The 23,072-nt window shown below is 43.6% G+C and overlaps 1 protein-coding gene across 1 annotated transcript in view; it reads right to left on the bottom strand.

Moving 5' to 3' along the window:
* Dok5 (docking protein 5) overlaps positions 1-23,072 on the bottom strand; it is a 150,805-nt gene that overhangs the window by 57,117 nt on the left and 70,616 nt on the right. Inside the window, exon 2 of the mRNA XM_052181581.1 lies at positions 18,777-18,884. Coding sequence (XP_052037541.1) covers positions 18,777-18,884 — 108 coding nt within the window. The remainder of the gene's footprint in view (positions 1-18,776; positions 18,885-23,072) is intronic.

The raw sequence follows: 23,072 nt of genomic DNA, 5'->3' as shown, positions 1-23,072 counted from the left end.
TTGCATGGTGTTTTGCTGAGGTAAGAACCATGGGAGGACACATGTGATGTTTGGAGAGAATATACATAGGACTCAATGGGCAGTGACTGGACACTTGTATAGCTAGCCTTGCAATGCTTCATTGGTCTTGTGTCTTTGCTGATCTTCATTTCCTTGAGAGAGGCATGTCAGAGAATTTCTCCTGCTGACTCTTGCTGATTCGGTGGAAGCCTGGTGGTTTCTGCTGGATCATGCCACCACTGCTGATTTATGTTTGGTATCCTGACACTACTGAACTGAACTGCTGCTGGTATCCTGACTATGGAGATTGGAATGACCCGCCCCTCAACACTACTTCTAAACAGGTCTGCATCCACTTGACCTATTTACCATCCTCTCCCATACCTTTGGACAGTGGGCAAGAATAGTGGGTCAATTTGGTAACCCTTATTAAAGTAGTTTTTTTCCTAATCTAAGCCTACAGGTGCTGGGAACCAAACTCAGGACCTCTGTAAGAGCAGCTAATTCTCTTAATCTCTGAGCTGTCTATCCCCTTTATTTTATTTTAAATGTTACTTTCAGTTTATTGCATGTGATACTGATTCTCAATTAAGGGCAGTAGTAATTTTTTTTTCTTTTATAGTGTATGTACTGAAACCACAAAAAAAAAAAAAAGCTTTGAAGACTTAAAACATGGCATGAAGCAAATAAATGTAGAAGTGATTATGGGGAAAAGAATCAATCAACCTCAAAAGATAAAACTTTAAGGAAAACATCACCGATCTGTTACCACTAGTCTGGCTCTACCCTTAGGAAATTGACTTGTTTCATTTACACTCTCCTGAGCCAACAGCCCAAGGAGTCAGATGAACCAATTCTCATTTATTTAGCAGGAGTGAACCAACAGGTTTCCCCAGAGACATGGCTATAATCTGACTCCCACTCAGTATCCCAGGGATCACCACTTGGATTGTGACCACTTGTTGTCTTTGTGACTCTGGGTTCCATTTCACAGCTGTATCCCCATGTGAGAGACACAATTGAACACTTCAAACGTCATGGCCCAAGTCTGAAGTGTTTGATAAGTGTGGCTTACAGGGCTAAACAATTACAGAAAGAGGGCACTAATGTGAGATCCAGGTAAGATGTTTTCCTTACTACCTGGAGTAGGGTGTAGGGTGCGATAGGAGGGGAGGGGTGTTGATGGGAGAACATAGCAGCAGACTGTGAGCTTAATGTTATATAAACATGTCAAAACAATAATGGGTAGGCAAAATTTAAAAAAATGGTAAGTAACTTCTGCTTCTTGGGGGAAGGGGCTGTTACTTATCTGGTCGGTGGGGGAGGGGCTGTTACCTATCTAGTTGGTGGGGAGGGGCTGTTATCTATCTGGTTGGTGGGGTGGGCTGTTACCTATCTGGTTGGTGGGGGAGGGGCTGTTACCTATCTGGTTGGGGGGCTGTTACCTATATGGCTGGTGGGGAGGAGCCATTATCTATCTGGTTGAGGCAGGGGGTGTTACCTATCTGGTTGCTCTTTGCATGTAATAATGAGGTATCTTTGAGGCCTTTAACTTTCTCTTCTTTTCCCAGAATATATTTAAGGTCATTAACTCTAGATACATTTCTCTTGAAATGAAGCCAAAATCTGCAGCTATCAAGAGAGAGCAGAAATATCTACCAACTTACTGAAAACATCAATATTAAGACATTTAAAAAGTTTGATTTTTCTCCATAAATTGGATGTTTACTTTCAAAGGTCTAACATAGGCTTACATTTCATCTGATTTGGGGGGGTAAATGATCATGAACAAAATCTGAATTAAAAAAAGACAGAGACTCCTTGAAACTTCAGTTGACAAAAGAAAATGATGTCTCTGAAGGAACTTTTCTTGTGCTTAAAGTATTTGTCTAAACATTGGTGTTGCACAAGAAAGGGCAAAGAATGGTTGTACAAAAATCATTCTCTCTCTCTCTCTCTCTCTCTCTCTCTCTCTGTCTGTCTGTCTGTCTGTCTCTCTCTCTCTCTCTCTCTCACACACACACACAATTGAAGGCATTTAAACCAAACCAAAGGCACATTTTGTAGCTCTCGTCAATCACTATCTTCAGTCACAGATTGGGTTATTTATTAATAATGGTTCACTCCTTCCAAACCCTTCCAACTGAGTTCTGATAGCTTTAGACTTGGCCATCCCATATGATTTTGTCAACAGCATCTGAGCTAAGCCACATGTGAGAGGACCCTGATGTGTGTGTAGTTAGCTAGCTTCCTCTTCAGTTTCAGCTCTCCAACACCTACTCCTCCTCCCCTCCCCCTCTCCTTCCTCCCCTCCTCCTCTTCCCTCCTCCCTCCTCATCTTCCTCCTCCTCCCTAGGTCTCAGCAGGCCGAAAGATCAAAACTGAGTCAATCTATCCAACTGTTCTCAGTCTTCCCACAGCCAATCAGATCCCTGACCACAGCCCTGCCAGAACCAAGGCAGAAGATAAATATGCAGTGCCTTAAGCCACCAAGACTTTGGAATTATCTCCACAGCAGATGTGGCTAATACATCCTCTATTTGATTTCCTTCTTGCCAAGACTTTGCAGAGTTTTATTCTCAAATATCACATCAATATTTTGTGATGAGATTGCTTCTTCTGTTTAGAACACTGGATTCCCTATCCAAATACGGAGCAATCAGGGACTGTATTAAAACTTTGGTTATCAGTTCTATTTTAGAAGTTGAGTAATTTAATATGATTTTTCTCAAAAGAAATCTCAGTGTACAGAAGAGCTAGTCTAATTCAGGGAAGAGATGAATTCCACCCTACTGTTAATCCCAATAGTGACAGTTTCATAGCAAGTTGCCAGGAGGAGGACCAATCATGCAACCACACCACAGAGCACTGCAGGATCACAAGGGGACCATCCATTCTCTGGGGGATGTAACATCCTTAGTAACCAGTTAAACAAATATAGAGAGAGATGTACTGAGAACCCACCAAGTAATGTAAATAGCATTTCACAGGTAGAGGCAGGTCTGTACTCAAACTGGAGTTTCTGGCTTTGAAAAGGTACTTACCCTAAACACAGACTATAGCACACTCTTCTTAGAAGCAGCAAGTGGATGCATGAACAGAGGACCATCTGAAGACCTCCACAGTTACACACAACTGAGAGAGTGCCAACACTTTGACAGCCTGATGAAAGGAATGTCATCAAGCTCTAAGCCACATCTTTATAAAGCATCATTTCAGTGGAGGATGTAGACCAGTAGAAGAGAGCAGGCTGAACCCTTGCAGAGGCTCCACATGTGCCAAGACTGTCCAACGGCCTCGGAAGCACAGCCAGTCTAAAGGGATAACACCCCTAAAATAAAACCTACTCTCCAGCCCCAGAAGCCACAACAGTGAAAGCAATGGCAAAGTGAAAAAGCGTAGCGTTCAGGGGTAGGAAAGGGGGGAACTCTAAGCTGGCCCAAAACATTAATTTCTAAGTTGTAATAAAGTATCAGTTTAAGAACAAAGGTCTCATCAACTAACCACCCTGTCCCGCTACTTCTTGAACCTAAAGTATGCAAAGGAGTTCAGTTTCTCAAGGGCCTTTCCTGCCATGTGGACACACTTGACGTTGTGGGTTTAAAGCTCAGGACGCCACAAACATATCCTCCCTGTCAGGCTCAGCAAAGAGCCCATGGACCAATCACATCTGGTTAAAACAAACAAACAAACAACCTGAAGACTTCAGTTTCTGTCGCCCCTTTCCTGCATCCACGCCTGTGTAGATACCACCCAGACCCATGGGTAAGCACATCAGTTACAGCCACTCTCGCCTCTCCATGGCCGGTACTTTCCACTGACCTTCACGCCATTGGTTAGCTCTGTCTCTTAAAAACAATAAACAAACAAGCAAGCAAACAAAATATTCCTCCGTGTAAACGTAATCGTGTCGTTTGTATTTTTTTGGCTTCTGCGTTCTTCTACTGATAAAAGTCAGGCATGCAGTCAAATGCATACAAAGTGTTGGTGACTATTTCTTAAACACAGAACCGATTTTTTTTAACATACAATATTATTTACGCATGTATAAGAATTTTACGCACGAATACAATATATATTTTTGTCATGTGCAACCTCCATTCTCCCAGCTCCAATTCATCTTAGGTCTTTCCTCATGACTCCTCCCAATTTAATGTCCTTTATAAAAATTTAGCTATAGTATGGTCCACTGAGTTCTATTTGTAATGCCCATAATACTGAAGCCATCCACTGAAGTATGGGTCAATCCACCAGACTACACCCTTAAAGAAACTGTAGTCTCTCCCTCTGCAGCCATCAACAGCCCATAATTAATTCCTCAGCTATGAGTGTCACAGCTCTCCCTCAATCCCCACCCGCTGCTACAGGTTCACTGGTCTTATACAGGCCACCATGGCTGCTCTGATAGGAGCACGGTGTTCCAGTCATGTCCAGAAGACACTGCTTTGTCCCTGTCCTCTACAACCTCTGGTCCTTACAGCCCTTCAGCCTGTCCTTGTGGGTGTAGGGTGTGATATAGATGCCCTGTTTGTAGATGGATACTCCACCAACATTTGTTCTCTGTATTTAGGACCTCTTGTGAGTCTTCACAGTGCCGATTATTTAGAAACACACAATTGGATTATCATACTTATGCCACACCTAATATTTTCATTTACTACAAGTGTTAAAATGTATTTAAATTGGTGCTTATGACAGCTATTTGAAGGACTACTTCCACCTTCTGGTAGTCTTTCTATCTTTTTAGCATCCTTTTTTAAAAAAAGAAATATAGGCCAAGAGATGGTGGCTCACACCTTCAATCCCAGCCCTCTGGAGACAGAGGCACGTGGATCTCTCTTGAGTTCTAGGTCAGTCTGGTCTGCACAATGAGTTCTAGGACAGACAGGTGGCCAGGACTACACAGGGAAGGAAGGAAGGAAGGAAGGAAGGAAGGAAGGAAGGAAAGAAGGAAGGAAGGAAGGAAGGGAGGGAGGAAGGAAAGGAGAGAGGGAGGGAGGGAGAGAGGGAAGGAAGGAGAGAGGGAGAGAGGGAAGGAAGGAAGGAAAGAAGTAGGGTGGGAAGAAGGAAGGAAAGGAAGGGAGGGGAGGAAAGGAAGGAGGGAGGGAGGAAGGGAGGGAAGGAAAGAAGAAAGAAAGAAGAAAGCAAGGAAGGAAGAAAGGAAGAAATCTCTTCTCTGTTTTCTGCGTTCTGTTCTTTTCTGAGCGGATTTTGCATTTATGGTTTCTTTTGCAGAGATTCACTTAGAATACTTTCGGCAAAATAGGCCCAAAGAGAAACACGGCAATGTGTCAAGTCAACACTAACAATCTTTTCACCTGTTCTGTTTGCTTCCTCTCTTCCTTCACAAGCAGATATGGCTCGAGTTTGTGAATGCATGGTCACATGAGCACTCGTTTGTAGTTGACAGCTTTGAAAGTAAATTACAGTCATCACACGTATCATCTCCATAACTCCAATAAGAATTCCTTACAAATAACAAGGTTCGCATCACTGAGCTGCTATCCTCGCTGTAAGAAGGCAGGCACGGATTCCTTCCCTGGACATCCACCGCTACTTCTCCGAGCTGTGTCTACGCCTACACTCGTTACCCTGGTGTGTGACCCAGTAAGGGCTTGAAGAGGACGTTTGTTCATCTATCTCTGGGCCTCTCCGTTTCATTTTGTAAGTGATGTCTGCTTTCAGAAAAGACTGTGTCCGTCTTCTTATGGAATGTTCCATGTGCTAGACTTCTTCGTTTTTTTCCATGACGACTCTCTACTTCTATAATGGATGTTATATTTAAAAGTTTAGGACAGGCCTTGGAGATGCAGCTTAGTGATGGTGCACTGGCTTAATGTGTACAAAGTTTTACACTCTGTTTCGGTCAGTGGGTAAGTAGGTAGACAAGAGCTGGACAGACAGATGGACAGACAGACAGACAGACTGATAAATAGATAGATGATATTGGTAGGTAGGTAGGTAGATAGAAAAATAGATAGATAGATAGATAGATAGATAGATAGATAGATAGATAGACAGACAGACAGATAGATGATAGATAGATAATAGACAGACAGACAGAAGGTAGTTAGTCAGGTGGATGATAGAAATAGAGATATTAGCTGTCATTCACATAAACTTCTATGCCTAGCACACCTTATAAGTGGTGCTGCACACCCACAGAAGGCAAACACTGTCATCCCTCAAAATCTACAAAGATTCCACCTGTCTTAGTCAGGATTTCTATTCCTGCACAAACATCATGACCAAGAAGTAAGTTGTTTGGGGAGGAAAGGGTTTATTGAGCTTACACTTCCACGTTGCAGTTCATCACCAAAGGAAGTCAAAACTGGAACTCAAGCAGGCCAGGAAGCAGGAGCTGATGCAGAGGCCATGGAGGGGTGCTTCTTACTGGCTTGCTTCCCCTGGCTTGCTCAGCCTGCTCTCTTATAGAACCCAAGAGCACCAGCCTAGAGGTGGCACCACCCACAAAGGGCCCTCCCCACTTGATCACTAATTGAGAAAATGCCCCACAGCTGGATCTCATGGAGGCACTTCCCCAACTAAAGCTCCTTTCTCTGTGATAACTCCAGCCTGTGTCAAGTTGACACACAAAACTAGCCAGTACACCACCAAAGGACCAATACCAAAATCCGTAAGAAGTTCAAATATTGTGAGATGGTAGAGTGTGCAAATTCTTGTGTATACTTCAAATTATTTCTAGGCTACTTACAATATCTAATACATTTAAATGCCATGCAAATAGAGTTTGCTCTGTATTACTTAGGGAGCCAAGAAAATGGCATAGGTCTGTATATGTTTGAGATAAACATAACCATCATGGACCTATGATATAACACAGGCAAGGGACAATAGAATGCTTTGTAATGTGATCCAGATAAATCCCCAGACTCAGATAACACGGATGTGAAAGAATATTATATACTCCCACATGGGAGACGAACACATTCACCATGTGGAAGAGGCTGCCATTCCTCCCCATAGTAAACACCCTTTGAATTGTAATTGGATCTGGAAATGTCCCCTATCACTGCATTATGTGCTCCTAGCCCCACTGCAGCACCCTCAGGATCTCCTGGAGGTCTTCTAGACCCAAGCTCTGCTCCTTTCATCCCATTGGCATATTACACTAAGTTAAATCCTATGTCTGTGATCACCTCATTCTAGATAAATACGAAACCAATGTGCTCTTTCTTTCCCACCCCACCCTGCTTTTTGGCTAAGTTAGTCTGGAAACACAGACCCCAATTATTGCTAGGCTCACTGGTAACTCTTTCCTTTTAATTTCAAAACATATATACCTAATGAATTTGATCAATGAGCAAGTCCCACTGTCTGTGTGTACACTGGCATAAATGACCACCATACAACCTTTTCTACACATGGGCATCCTCCTTAAGCTATTGCTGGCATGTCCTCAGGTGATATGTATGTGGGGTGTGTGTGTGTGTGTGTGTGTGTGTGTGTGTGTGTGTACAGGTAGCCTGCTGAGGATGGTGGGTGGGGGCATGTTTATGGACTCCAAGCCAACATATATCTGTTTAGGGCATCCCAGAAAGCACAGCCCAAGTTGATCACAAGCACACATTCTTCTGTTTAGGACACATGAGACGTGGGCACAGGAGGACAGGGGTGTCCCGTCCCTTTAGCTCACACTTCTGACAAGACAGAAATGGACAATGCTCTGCCTTTCAAACCATTTGATAATTCCTGTCCCCCATCCTGGCCAGACTCTGAAGTTCACAGCTACATCACAGCATCTTCCCTTCACCAGACTCTGGGCAGATGGTGTGGGCGGGCCAGCTTGCCTATTCTGAAGCAGTGTAAGAAGTAACATAAGGTAGCCTCATCCGTGGCATGCTTTCTGGCTCTAGTGTCTGATCGTGTTGGAAGGTACTGCCTGGAAGTCAGTCTGAGAAAAAAATCTGATGCTCTCATTTCAAGACTGATCCCCACAGCAGATTTTCCTCCCACACTCCCTGGATTGCTTTCAGAGAGATAGCCCACCTTCCACTGCTGCAAGTGACAAAGCTGCTTCTGAAGAATGTCTAGTGAACAGTCCCTGGAAGTTCTAGGACACTCCTAGATACCTCTGCCACCTGGAGACATTGTCTTTATGACCTTTGCAGAGGTCACTGTATTGGAGAGACCTAGTTCTAGCTGAGTGAAGTCAGTCAGAATGGATTTCATCTTTTGAAAACCATAGCCACATCTTGGAACTGGAACTGGTCTCATTCACGGGACCTTTAAGGATGCACTGAAGCAGATACAACCTTTGCTTTTGTTCACTGTTCACTTGAAAGCCATGCCCAGCCACACGCCCCAGCACTCTCCCGTGTCCCCTTCACGTGCAGGCAGTGTCTGCCCAATGGCACCACCACTGATCCATTTAAAACCGTGGTCCTCCTCTCCCACCCTTTCTCCTGATCCCATCTGTCTGGCATCAACCCTGTACACCAACACTGGAGGTAATTCCTTTATCTATTTCTCTGTATCTTCCTCTTCCTCACTAGAGGCAGGGAGTCATCGATTTGGTTCTGCACTGCATCACCAGTGCTAAGAACTGTGACTCGCAAGAAGCAGACATTCTTGAGGTCTTGTTAAACAAAAGCTCGGACTCCTGGGGCGGTCACTGTCATCGGATCCACAGACCCAAGCAGAATGATGGACATTTCCATGCTAAGGGATGGACTACCCCTGACTGGTGGCAGGAACACTGAGCTGGAATCCAGTCAGGCAGATTCCCAAGAATTATGTAGATCAAGTCTACATAAATGAAAGGCAGGAGTCCAGGAATCTAATCCACAAAGATCCAAAACTCCCAGAGTAAGATAGGGACTCTATCTCAGCCTTGTCTGGGGCATCTGCCGAGCTCTGCATAATAGACAATATACTGAAGTCATAATAACAATGTTTGTGAACAACATTTATCTAGTTCCCAATTAGCATGCAAAGTATTGAGTTATAACTACTTCATATCAATTATAGCCTCTTATTTTTTCATAATGTTTATATTGACTATATGAGAAAGTTGAGCCCTAAGGGTTTTTAAGTTGTCCCCACAATTGGTAAAGAACAGAGACAGAAATACAAATACAGACATGTAGGGTACTCTACTAAGCCCCCACCCCAACACCAACGGAAGAAGGTAAGGAGCAAGGAGTCCTCTGCTCTTCAGTTATGACTGGGTGTCCCCATAGTGGGTGTCAAGGGTAGGCAGGGAGTTATGAGGTGAAAAAAAACCAAATAGATTTCCAACAAAATAAATTACTATGTCATGGACTGTATGTAACCTGTAAGCTAAAGTAAAGCTTTTCTTCCCCTAAATTGCTTTTGGACACCATTTTATCACATCATTGGAAAAGCAGTGTGCATGTGTATGTGTGTGTGTGGTGAGGATGGTGGTGTGTTTGTGTGTGTTTGTGTGTATGTGTGTGTGGTATATTTGTGGGGTGTGTGTATATGTTTCTGTGTGTGTGTGGTGTGTATGTGGGGCATGTGTATATGTGTATGTATGTATGTATGTATCTGTGTGTGTTATATGTGTGTGTGGTGTGTGTATATATGTATCTATCCATCTATCTGTGTATGTGTGGTAGTGGGGTATATTGTGTGGTATGTGTATGTGTATGTATTATGTATGTATGCATGTATATATCTCTGTGTGTGGTATATGTATGTCTCTGTGTGTCTGTGTGTGCTGTATGTGTGCAGTATGTGTGTATATGTGTATTTATGTATGTGTATGTGTGGTATATGTGTACGGGTTGTGTGTGTATGCCTCTGTATGTGGTGTATCTGTGGGGTATACGTGTGTCTATGTGTGTGTATGTATGTATGTATGTATGTATCTGTGTGCATGTGCTATATGTATGTGGTATATGTGCATGTATATGTACACATGTATTATGTATGCATGCATGTATCTCTGCGTGTAGTATATGTGTGTAGGGTATGTGTGTGTCTCTGTGTGTCTGTTTGTGTGTGGTGTATATGTGGAGTATGTGTGTGTATGTGTAAGCATGCATACATGCATGTATGTATTTATGTATCTCTCTGTGTATGGTGTATGTGTGTGTATGTGAAAGTATGTATGTATCTCTGTGGGGGTATGTGTGTGTATGTATACATGTATGTATGTATGTATGTATCTCTGCGTGTGGTGTACGTGTATGTATGTGAATGTATGTATCTCTGTGTGTGTGTGGAGTATGTGTGGGGTATATAATGTATCTCTCTGTGTATGGTGTATGTGTGTGTATGTGAATGTATGTATGTATCTCTGTGGGGGTATGTGTGTGTATGTATACATGTATGTATGTATGTATCTCTGCGTGTGGTGTACGTGTATGTATGTGAATGTATGTATGTATCTCTGTGTGTGTGTGGTGTATGTGTGGGGTATGTATGTGCACATATATATGTGTGTGTGGTGTATGTGTGTATATATGTATATATCTGTGTGTGTGGTATATGTATGGGGGTATATATATGTATGCATAAGTCTGTCTGTCTGTATGTATGTATCTGTGTGTGTGTTTGTGTTGCAATGATTACTATGTGGCCCATGTGTTCCCAGTACAATGGGTCTTCAGGGTCACTGGAATCTTGAGATAAATGGCACCAATTGGGAGCTGTGTGTATCTGACAAGATCATTTATTGTGGCTTCAACCTTAAGGAGACCAGGAATTAGAGCAGAGGAAAAGTAATGGGGTCAGGAGAGCCCAGCAGTCAACTGGCCAATGAGTGATGATTAAGTTCTCCCCTTGGGTTAGAGTGGGTCTAAGGAAAAGACAGGAAAGACTTAAGAACTAATTGATTGCTATACACATTACCATAGGGCTGTGGAAAGAAAAAAATACCAAATTTCTGATAAGTCTTTAAGTATGCCACCCAATTTAAAACTACTAAAAATAGACTGCAAATTAATTTGTCTGTTTCAAAGTTGCATGCCAGATGTCTTATTCGTCATAAATGATAGTATTTGCTGAAATAAATGTTTAACAGGCAGCAATTAGCAAAGTGGCCATACTTTAAAAGTTTAATTTGCTGTTAAGAGGGTTTTGCAATAACAACTTGGAAAACAATCGCAAATTACACAGTTCAATTTTCCAAATGGATTATTTTGCAGCTAGATGAAGAAACGGTTGAAATTTCATCTAGAGTTTCAAGGGGAGATTCACTCAATTGGATGTTTAAAGGCATGTTCCCTTGAGGAACCCGAATGCATGTGGTGGATTAGTGGGCACTGCCAGGGAATATTCGACCCTGTCCTGGTGAGCTGAAGTCTGAAGTCACTCAGGCAAACAAGGACCTGACTTCCAATTCTACCTATTTTCTGCTCATGGTAATTTATAGATGATGATTTATTTATGTTTACCAAGTGAAAATGAGAGCACTGCCTGAAAGGCACTTCTCTGCCTTGCCTTTGTTGGCTGAATCCTAATTATTTTTCCCTTGTGGGACCGAATGAATTAAGTGAGCAATTCACTTTGTGTATGCAAATTGCAAATCTCTGCAGAAGCCTCAAATTACTTCATTCTTCGGGAAAAAAAATGGAGGCCATTATCGTGCTGAAAACGAAGAGGCATAAGCCCCCTTTCCTTTTGTAGGTCATCTTCAAAATGAACACAGTATGAAAATCATCCCTTTCTGAGCCCACCGCAGGCCCTGAAGTATTACTAAGTAACCCACTAAATTAAATTATAGTTATTATTATCGCATAATTATAGTGATTCAAATTTTAGGGTACTCTTATAAACATTTCTATTTTAAAAAGCTCAATACAGTTTTATATAATGCATTCTGAAACTTTTAACTTGTTCATACGGCCTTTTTTATAAAAACGAGAATGGTTGAAAGACAGAGATGGTGGTTTGAGGGGAGCTAACACATCAAGGCATGCTCAAGCTGATGCAGAGTCCTGAGAGGAGAGCTTTGTCTCCATTTGAGAGTCTATGCTCAGAGCCTCCAGACGCAGTGGCTTCAGACGAACGTTTTTCTAAAACACTTCTGTAGGAAGGGCAAGTGTACACAGTTGCAGCCCAACCCCTGTGTTAGTGGGTTTCTGTCTCTCTAAAAATATCCCTGCATCCTTGGTCATTTAAAACAAGCTGGACTCGTGCCTGAAATTTGAACTGTCTCCCCAAAAGGGGGTCTCTATTTGTACAAGTGCAATAACAGGAATAAATCCATTTGTTCTGCGTCTTGCTTTTGATATAGAGGTGTCTGAACTGCAGAGCGTGGCATCTCAGGCTGGTAGAGGGGATTCTGGGATGCAGGATACCTGCATAAGCCGGCTGTGATTGTGCCATCCCAGGTAACCTTTCCAGCGATGAAGGTAGGCGTTAGCACAGCTTCCGTACCAAGGGAGACACAAGTTCTTCATGAGGACTGAGTTCTTATCAGTGAAATGTCAGAATCATTTCTGTGCATAGAATTTTTGAAGGAATTGCTTTGAAGTAAGGGTAATTTGTACTCTGGAGCAGTTTTATTAGTAAAGAATACTCTTACGTTACCAGCAGGGAAAGGGGGGGCTGCTAGTAGCTGATGCTACAATACCATTTACGTCATGAGTCAAAATATTCTGAATACCACAGAAATTGTCACTACAACTTATGCACAACCCAAGAGCATGAGGCAACCTGGACTCAGAGTCTCCTTACACACGTGTGCAGTGAATGGCACTATTCCCTATGAAAAACACAGTCTCTCTATATGTGAGAACATGTTTCTGTATGTTTCGTAGAGCAAAAGGTCTGGAAAATATTTATTAACCTACTAGTTGTTTTTATGAAGTCAGAGACTAGGGCCTGATGTCATAATTTGTTTGCTGTCTCATTACCAACTTTTCAGAATTGCTGACATGGATTTCAAGGAAGACATGAGATTGTATGAACATCATAAAGTATAGCCTTGAGAACTGTGAGGACTGAAGGGGTCAGGGGAAGCAACCTCTCCAGCACAGTGTCATTAGCTAAGCCATGGTGGTCAGTGTGTCAGGGTCTCCGTGCAGAGTGGTCCCAGGAGACTAACTCGGTATGGACATCAGAGAGTCATGGGAGGATCAGACAAGGTAGAGATTGGAAGAGATGACTACCTTTTGCCATGTGGACCAGAAAAGGTGGTAGGATCAGGTGGGGTGGGGTGGGGTGGGGTGGGCGTCTGTGCATAAGGAAGACTGCAAACTTGGCCACATGCTGAATGTGGAGGGGTGTGATGGTTTGTATATGCTTGGCCCAGTGAGCAGAACTGTTAAGAGGTGTGGCATTGTCTGAGAAAGGTGTGGTCTTGTTGGAGGAGGTGTATCACTGTGGGGGTGGGCTTTAAGACCCCCATCCTAGCTCTCTGGAAGCTAATCTTCTCCTGTCTGCCTTCAGAGCAAGATGTAGAACTCTCAGCTCCTCCTGCACCATGCCTGGCTGGATGCTGCCATGCTCCCACCTTGATGATAATGGACTGAACCTCTGAACCTGTGAGCCAGCCCCAATTAAATGTTATCCTTATAAGAGTTGCCTTGGTCATGGTGTCTCTTCACAGCAATGAAACCCTGACTCAGACAAGGGGCGAAGGAAAGGAGAGAATCCAGGATTCTTTGCTGGCCTCTGCTGTGAATAGCTGCATGGATCTAAGTGCCAAACCACACGCCGGGAAACCCCAGAATGGAGTCCAGCTTAAATGGAAAGAGAATTAATTCTGTGTGGAGCAAGCACTGGAGCCTCAGCATGTGCTCCCCTTTGCCATACAAAAGGATCTAAGCAAGTAAAATAGGGGGGGACTGCATCCCAGACCACTCCCTCTCTCTACCTTCTCTACAGTTGGGTCTGGCTGGCCTTACTCTGGAGAGAAGAGCTTCGCATAAGGACAATTGTAGTTACAGAGCTGTGAAGTCATGCTGCCTTGAACGAGAGGAAACTTCCAAGTATGAGCTGGTGGGTGACTTCCTGCACGAGTAGGGGACAACCGCAATGGGTAGGTCTAAGCTTTGGAAGGAAGGGCTAGGATGTATTCTGAGATTTCCAAAAGACGCACTGCAGCTGGCTACATCAAAAGAGGAGGTGTTTGGAGAAAGGAAAACTAAGTCAATTATTAATTAATTAATTAATAACCACATGATTAATTCTGATCCAAATATATACACATAGATGAGAGGGCATGGGAACAGAGTACAAGAGAAGGAGAAAGGGAAAGAAAGAGGAGAGGGAGAGAAAGAGAGAGAAAGAGAGAGAGAGGAGGGAAAGAGGAGGGAGAAAGAAGGAAGGAAAGGAGGGGGGAGAAAGAGAAGGAGAGGGGGACAAGGAGGGAGGGAGGGAGGGAGGGAGCAGGAGATGGGGGAGATAAAAGGAGAGGGAGAGAGAGATTAGATCGATTATAAAGAAGTTGTTTTTTAGAACATTGGCCATTAGCTCACTGTGAAGACCCTAGAGTCCCATTTTCTCAAAAAACTAAGCACAATCTGACAGGGACCCAAGAGTGGTTTCCAGTAAACACGAGTCAGTCAGGATGGATGGAGGCAAAACCGGAGGCCTAATGGGGCCTGGTGAAAAGGCAGAAGTCACAGCACGATTAGAAGGTTGTGGTTTTCAAACACAGTCCTGTGTGTGTGTGTGTGTTTGTGTGTGTGTCTGTGTGTGTGTGTGCGCGCGCGCGCACACACACACACGTGCGCGCATGTGTGCATGCATGCTGTGTGCTGCAGTGGGACACCGATCCCTCACTGTTCACTGCTGTCACAGCCGTGGGCCCAGTGGACACTGAAAAATGAGGACATGTATACAAGCATCATGTTCCTGGTAGGTTTTGTCAGAATGGAAATTATTTGTTCTAGGAAATGCTCAGAATAAAAGGAGAGGAGGAGAAGATAGGGTAAGAGCAGAGGAGGGAGTGGAGAAAGGAAGGAGAGGGGGAAGGAAGGAGGAAAGAAAGAAAGAAAGAAAGAAAGAAAGAAAGAAAGAAAGAAAGAAAGAAAGAAAGAAAGAAAGAAAGAAAGAAAGAAAGAAAGAAAGAAAGAAAGAAAGAAGAGGGAAGAAGGAAGGGAGGGAGGGAGGGAGGGAGGGAGGGAGGGAGGGAGGGAGGGAGGGAGGGAGGGAGAAAGGAAGGAAGAGAAGGAAAAAACAGAGGAGGTAGGGGAGGCTGGAGAAAGGAGGGGAGAGCTGAAGAGGGGGACATAGGAAGGGGAGGGGTGGGAGGAGGGGAAGGAGAGAGCCAGGGCAGACCCCAGGCCTCGAAGTCAAGCAGCTGAGACCTCCCTTCCACACCGGAGTGTGTCCTGATTCTCACCCATTCCCCACAAAGCAAAGGACATTAAGAAACACGTGAACCTACTGCTCTATTTTGGCCACCTGACTTCCGGAATAAAGACAGGGAGTCTGCAGTTCAGAAGAAGGGCAGGGAGGACTAAAGCCACTGCAGTCCTCACAATGCCAAAATTAAGGCTAATCAGTTTCAGGGCATCCCTGACAGCTCAGGACAGAAGCAAAGAAGTAAAAAAAATATTTTTTCTTTCCTTTTGCATCTTGTATTCTTATTTTTACCTTTCATTCTTGCCCAGGAGAGATAACACCTTTAACTGCATGCTCGGTGAAGCATGCACAACGTTTTAAAATTCTCCGGTCAACTTGTATGTTAAAACTGCAGAAAGTATTCAGATACAGAAAGCAGGCTTTCCTACCAGAAGGATGTGTCCTCAGACCCCACGCCCATGGCTCTGTTGATCAAAGAGCAGAGGGCACATTTCCCAATGTCTTCTAGAAATCTCTTTCTATTGGAATACATTCTGAAATCTGCTCACAGCATGCTAGTTATAACCTTGGTATTTTTATTATCAAGATTCATAAATTACACAGCATTTAGATAAAAAAAAAGGCATGTCTCAGAATTACTTCTGTGCCCCCCAAGAGATTAATATTCAACACGTCAGATTTGAGAGAGTAAAGAGAAAGAAGAGAAGCCAGGAGCTCTCTCGTCAAGGGCTTGGAGGCTTAAGGGAGATAATTCCTCCTTAGCGCTAGGGCTTTGAACCTCAGTTAATGATGATTACAGATGAAAGGGAACCCAATGTACCGAGTTCCCCAAAGATCTGCATATTAAATCGAAAGCCAGCAAGCCAGCAGGTAGGAGTCCAAAGTAGGGCAAGTCACTTTGTCCCCAGCTTCCCCTCCCAGTCAAAGGGCCCTTTCAGCCTGGGCAGGTATAGAGTTGGAATCTGTCCTAAACTTTCTCTAAAATTTCCAAGTCCTGGCTGGTGCTTTGAGGTCCAATCAGCATGATCAACATCTTCCAAATCAAAATTCCTTTCCCTGGTTTCAGACGATTCTTTGGAAAATCTTTTTCTTGATCCTTAGGAAGTGCTAAGTCGTCTGCTCTGTGTTTGGTACTTATAATTAATAATTAAGGAGTGGCTTAATGGGTTCCACTATAAACAAAAGGGCTAAGGGACAGTATTTCCTATGAGGAATTTGAATAGTCACTGAGCTAAGTAAAGAAGCGAGCCTTGTGGGTGTGTGCCCAGGAGTAACAGGCTCCCAGGGAAAAGGAAATAAAAGGGTGGCGCTGTGGAAAGACTCTAGGGTCCCAGGAGCCCCACTAGCAAGGTAAGGGGAGACTGTGAATGCTGAGCTAGGAGGCTGCACAGGTCTTGGGAACTCAGATGCTGAGTCCCACAAGCCACTGTGAGGGAAGTGATGTCATACCAACCCCAGCGAGCCAGCTAGAGTCCGTCCAGCCGCTTCATTCCCACAAGTGTCCGGGAGGGGCTATGGGAAGTCTCTGGAGTCTCCACACACTTCAAACACACAGTCTTCACGGTGAGCTGATGGACAGGCTCAGAAAGGCCTACAGAGCAGTCCTCACTTCTCTTCCTTCTGTCGGGATCATTCACACCTTGCGGCAATTACAAACTCTTACTCTCACGGTCTCTTTTGTTTTTCCACACCCACGAAGGTAGTATAGGGGCTCGTGAAGAATGAGCTATTTCTGGAAATGCTTTGGGCTTTATACATGATGATCATACAGCAAAGAATGGTAAAGCAGGAGGCTGGGTGAGGTTCTGAAGAGAGGAGATCGCTAGGTAACAGACACTGAACGATTTGAAAGTCTGTGGGGTACATGCCCCATCCCTCTTCATTGACATCTTATAAAACCAGGAAATGAAATGGCAGACCTCTGATCATGGTCAACAGAGGGGGGCTTGCCTCATCTCTGACCCTGGACAGAGACACAACTTCAGAATGAAGAGTACTGCCTAGCAAAGGCTTTACCATAAAGGGCAAAGCACACTGTTGTGTCTTCCTGAAGAGTTAGTCCAATCCAATACCCTGTGGGGGAAAGCATCCACAGCGGAACTCCGACTGTCCTGGGTGCCTTAGGAAGAGTACAAACCCCGTGTATAGCGTAGATCATCCCGGTCCCTCTGGCCATCGCTTACTCTTACCATGTGTCTCACTCTACTCTGTAATAAACCATGTCTGTCTTCTTCGATATACTTCGACTCATCTGAATCCTTTTCACAAAGGTCACAAGGACCTGGGAGATGAGAGGACTGCAGAGAAATGCCCGTGACAAGCTTAGTATAACCACACTATTGATAGAAATCTCAGTTCTACATTATTTGTATGATGTATGAACCAAATACTGCTTTGGGTCTTTGAAGTTACCATGGAAGGAAAGGCCCCCCAAGCAAGCAAGTCAAGCCATGCTTTTAGCTCTGTTTTCTGGAGAAACTGGTGTGTACCCAATGAATCTGGATGCGCTTGACCGGGTAGCAGTCCTGTAGAACGGGGTCAGAGGGCTTGGCTTTAGAGCTTATACAAGGGTTTGGTGCGCACCACTGTTTCCCATCACTGTGTGAACATGCACAAGGAAGACGCCACAGGGCCTGTGTAAGAACTGCATGGAAAAGAGAGCCAGGTTTCTGTGTGGATAGGTCTCTTCTGGTTTTACACAAAACTCTAAAGGGCAATGAGGCCCAGACCAGTTTTCTATGTTCCCGCGGGTGGTTCCACACCATGAGCATGTAGGGTAGCATTCAATGGATTTAGTGGATTAGTTTTAAAAAAAAGAAAGAAAGATGTAAAATGGGGTGGTGCATTCTAGGTGTCATAGGGGGATTGGACAGGGAAATGGGGGTGGATTTTGTCAAAACACTGTCCAAGAATGCAATAACGTGATAATCCTGTGTGCTTATAAGAAAACCCCAAGAGAGCAAGCCAAGTGTCTTGTGACCTCCCTTTCTTCAAGAATTGTTCTTGGGGTGTGCTTTCGTGCCCGTCCCAGGTGTAGTGGGTAGGAGGGGTTTCACTTTAGCTGTTGTGGTCCACACACCTCCATGAAGAGCCATGCTTTTCCACACGTGGATTGTTCTTGCGAATGAACACGTGGAGTTCTTGCATGTGACTCCCCTTAACCCTTAGAATACAAATTGTCTGATGCTCTGAATAAAGTTGGCTGTTGCAAGAGACCTCAGTGTGCCTCATTTTTAGGGCCCTGTCTCCCAGGTTCACACCACCATTACAGCACTAAACAGATATGAGGATGTTCCGCTGGATGTATGCACAGAATTCTCAAGAACAAAGAAAAATCATTTTTAAAAGACCTGGAAACCACAGGATTTAAGAAAAAAATGAGTAGCAAGTAAATATATTACATTACAGATATCTGTTTACATAAACATGATAATGATCTTTATCAGTAATTTGGTTATGCTTTCCCAGTAAAAGGTTCAAGCCACCTCCTTCCAAACCTACGTCTAAAGAGGCACAGTGTGGGCTCTTACCTTGTGGTAACACCTGAAGTACGCGGCCCGCTCATCTGAGAACTTCTCCAGTCTCTTTGGACCCTTGCTCGAAGCTTTCTTGAACACTAACCAGCATCGTTGATAAATCTAGAAGAAAATGCAATATCCGTTCAACATCTCCAGACTTGACTGCCTCTGACATTTACATTTAAACAATTTCCTTTTGGTCTTTTTACCAGTGAAATATTCACGCACTGGAAATGAATGTTGGTTTGGGAAGGTAAGGAGTAGGGGAGGGGGACAGAGGGGGAGAAATGGGCAAACTGTACGTTTCAGACAATTACCGGAATCAAAATAAGTAAATAAGTAAAAATAAGTAAGTGGGAGGGAAAACTCCATGTTTTGATATGGGGAATTATCTATTACATTTCAGGCAAATTTTCCAGAAATAAAAATCCTCTAGTGCCTGGCAGATGGATAAAGCATCTGGCTTGCTATGGTCTAGATCTTGATATACACCTTCCATCCGCCTGCCCCAGGGACTCAACATTTATTAATTGCTTCATTTCGGGTGGAATAGAGAGATAAACCCACTCTTTTCTGAAGCTTAGGTCAGAAATAGGATCCAACAAGTGTCTGGTGCCTCTGGGAAGATAGTAGGATGTTACTAGTTATAACAACAAAAGTTAGAAATGACTCAATCTTCAGCAATAAGGAGTGACCTTGCTTCTATTAAGGATTCTTTAGCCCACCTTGATCATCTAAACAGCTAAAGCAAAATATATTGGCCTCTATTCAGGAACCTAAACAATTCTGGTGTCAGCACGCTTCTAAGTGTTGATAGTTATAGATCTGGGTTTCTCTGCTGTCAACTGTAGTGCAAGACTCGTAGCCGGTCAAATGGCTGAGAAGACAACTGAGTTCCTGGCCCTAACGAGCCATCTGTATCAATCGTCCTGCCCCCACAGGGCTTAAGCAACATCTTGGAAGAGGGGGCGGAAAGCCTGTCAGAGATGGAGCATGGGAGGACTGCTGTCAAGTGCTGTCCTCTGAACACAATGTGGCTACTCACGAGACCTGCCCAAGATCAAGCCAGCAAGACCTGTCAACAGTCTAGCTTACAGCAGGAATTGGGCTCAGAGAATTACAAAAACGAGGAGGGGCCATGAAAGTCAGGGAGGGATATCCTGCAGTCTATCATGGGAAATGGGAGGGGCTGGGGATAGATATGGCCAAAGTACATTATATACATATATGGAATGGTCACGAGATAAAAGATATTAAAAATAGAGGCAGCTGTAGTAATCATACAGGTGTGGAAAATATTATGACATATGATATACATCTCTCACATGTAATGCACGTTAAACATCTATAAGAAAATGCATCATCACTGTATTAGAAACTCCAGCCATATAGATGTGATACATATTTGATAGCAAGTTATGCCACACTTGTCATATTCAGGCAATCTAGGAGCAGATGGCCTTGGTAGCACACTCGAACTGAGTGTCAGAGGCATGTCTAATGGCATGGGAAATATTTATGCTGTGTTACAGGAGTGACAAAATAAAAGCTCAATGTCATGATCATCGTAATATTAAAATGCATGATAAAAGGACAAAGAAAACATCAGGTCATTAAGGATATTTTCTGTGGATCACAAGAATAGGTCTGGGGGTTTTATCTGCTTAATAAAATTTAATATGATGAATTAAATAGAATTAAATAAAATATAAGTGGAATTTATATTTTAACATGTGCATGTAGGTATAGGTGTGCAAATTGTGGAGGCTGGATAGCAACCTTTGGTGTTATGCACTTTCTTTGAGATTCATATATTCTGCTAGATTGCAGAGCCAATGAGCCTCAGGACATTCCTGCCTCTGCCTCCCTGACACTGTGATTACAAGCACACGTGTGAACCGGGATGTGAAGAACCTGCTTAAGCAACACACCTCTAATGTTTAGGAAATGGTCACCTCACAGTCTTCAGCGAGACTGGGGAGGGATGTGATGTCTGGGGAGGGACATGATGTCGGTACCCTTGCAGAGTAACTGCTTCACTGCCCAGGCCACCCTCATCCTCAGAACTTTGTTATTCCGATGAATACCCAGACGTATTCATACAGTGCAAGTTGGTTCTACCAGCGTTTCGTCTTGCACAGTCACTGGCTCTTCCAAGGAATACAAAAACACAAAGACAAATTGGAACAGCAACTCAGTCGAGTAAAATAACCTCTCAAGGAAAGGCAAGTGGATATCCATAGGGAGAGAGAGAGGAAAGGGAGAGGGTAAAGGCAGGGGAGAGGGAGGGAGGGCTTCTCATATTCTTAAGCATTGAAACACACACTTTATACAGAAAGTAACTGAAAGCAGACTTACAAATAAAAGTATAAGCTTTTGAAAATATTTTTTCTGTTTATGTATATGAATGCATATGATTATATACGTATGCATGTATATGATTGTATACCACACATGTTCTAGGTCTTCAGAGAAGAGGGAGGGGCTATTGAACCCCTGGAGCTGGAGTTACAGGTGGATGTGAGCCATATTTCTAGCTTAGAATTTTTTACAAAGCTCCAGGTCTTGGGGACCCAGGTCTGTGCAGAGGGTTTGATGTCAGCAAGCCCAGAACACACCAAGATAGAAGAACAGGCTTTGTCAAAGTCAAAACTGTTTGCTCTGTGAAGAAAAAGCCCATTTAAAGGACAAAAACAAGAGCTGGAGACGGAGAGAAGGCATGAGCGTACCATGCCATTGACCAAGAACCGTGTCTGGAGAAGAACAGTAATTCATTGCTCAACCAGCAAACGGCCAGCGATCTAGTGATGTAAAGACAAAAGCCAGATGATGAGGAGACATATAAAGATGTCATTGGAGCAGATATTCAGGCAGCTCAGAAGCACACCAGAAACTGTTCACGTTTTTTTATGAACAGTGGGGGTGTGAGCTGCAAGCACACAGCCATCAGACTGGAATCAGATGGTGATGATGGTGATGATGGTGATGATGGTGATGGTGGTGATGGTGGTGATGATGGTGATGATGGTGATGATGGTGATGGTGGTGATGGTGGTGATGATGGTGATGATGGTGATGGTGGTGATGATGGTGATGGTGGTGATGACGGGCATCGAAGACATAGCCATCAAACCCTCCACACAACATGAAGTCGTTGCTTCAGCAGCACACCACTGATGCTTACAATGAGTTAAAACTGGCTTAGCCACTCTATAAAGAAGATGGTATTGTCTTTAAAAACTACAGATAATATATGGCCAATGCCTGCATTCTTACTGAATTATTTATTTACTCTGTGTAAGTGTGTGTGTGTGTGTGTGTGTGTGTCTGAATTTTGGGAGGAGTTTATTTCCAGGGAAGCTAGGTAAAGGGTAAAGCATCTCTGTATAGTATAAATCTACAACCAAATGTACATCTACCATTATGTCAAGGATAAATGCTGCTGGGCACACTAAAAACCACACCTTTGATCCCAGCACTCAGGAGGCAGAGGTAGAGAGAGCTATGTGAGTTCAAGGTCAACCCGGCCTATATAGGGAGTTCCCTGCCAAGGGGGCTACAGATTGAGACCCTGGGTCAAAACAAGATGTTTGATTGTTAAATGAACCATGTGAAAATGTTTATAGCCTGATCTAAATCTAATAAGTATTATCTATATATTCTTCTTTAATCTTCCTTTTCCCTACTCCTGCACCTCTATTTCTGGCCATTAAATAGCAGTCTAATAGAATACTAAATAACCGTAAAAAGGACAAGGTAAAGCGGCAGGTAAGATTTGTGCACAAAAGTCCTCTTCAGGGTGGAGAGCCACCCATGAAAATTAGCATTCTGAAATGTTGGCAGGAAGTCCTAGCAACGTCTACTTCTGTCTGAAGGGCGGACAAGTCCGCCGGCTCCCTAACATTGTACCATCACCAAGGGCTGCGATTGCAGAGGCTGCAAAGACTTCACTTGCTCGTTCACATCAAGCGCGTGCAGAAGGTTTCTTACTGTCTTTCTATTATTGGAAACCTCCTGGTTCTTTGCACATGCCTCTGAAATGAGCTCAGAAACTGAATATTCTAGAGGGTACGTAAAATATAAACAAACAAATAAATGCTCCCGCTGCAAGCAAAAGATACTTTCAGTATCTTTTCAGTAAGGAGGAGAGTATCCATTTCCTGAGTATGTCTCCACTTTTCAGACGCACTCCTTTTTTCTAATGAGAGTGATTTTAACTATGAAATCTGTTCATTCTCTTCTCAGTCGGACCAGGGTTGGCCTGGATCCCTTCCAAAGACTGTGGAAAGCGGGGGAAAGATCCACCGT

Source organism: Apodemus sylvaticus, chromosome 5, assembly GCF_947179515.1.
Source record: "Apodemus sylvaticus chromosome 5, mApoSyl1.1, whole genome shotgun sequence".
Classification (NCBI taxonomy): Eukaryota; Metazoa; Chordata; class Mammalia; order Rodentia; family Muridae; genus Apodemus; species Apodemus sylvaticus.
Note: the sequence above shows the minus strand (reverse complement) of the source record. Positions and strands in the feature narration are given on the sequence as shown.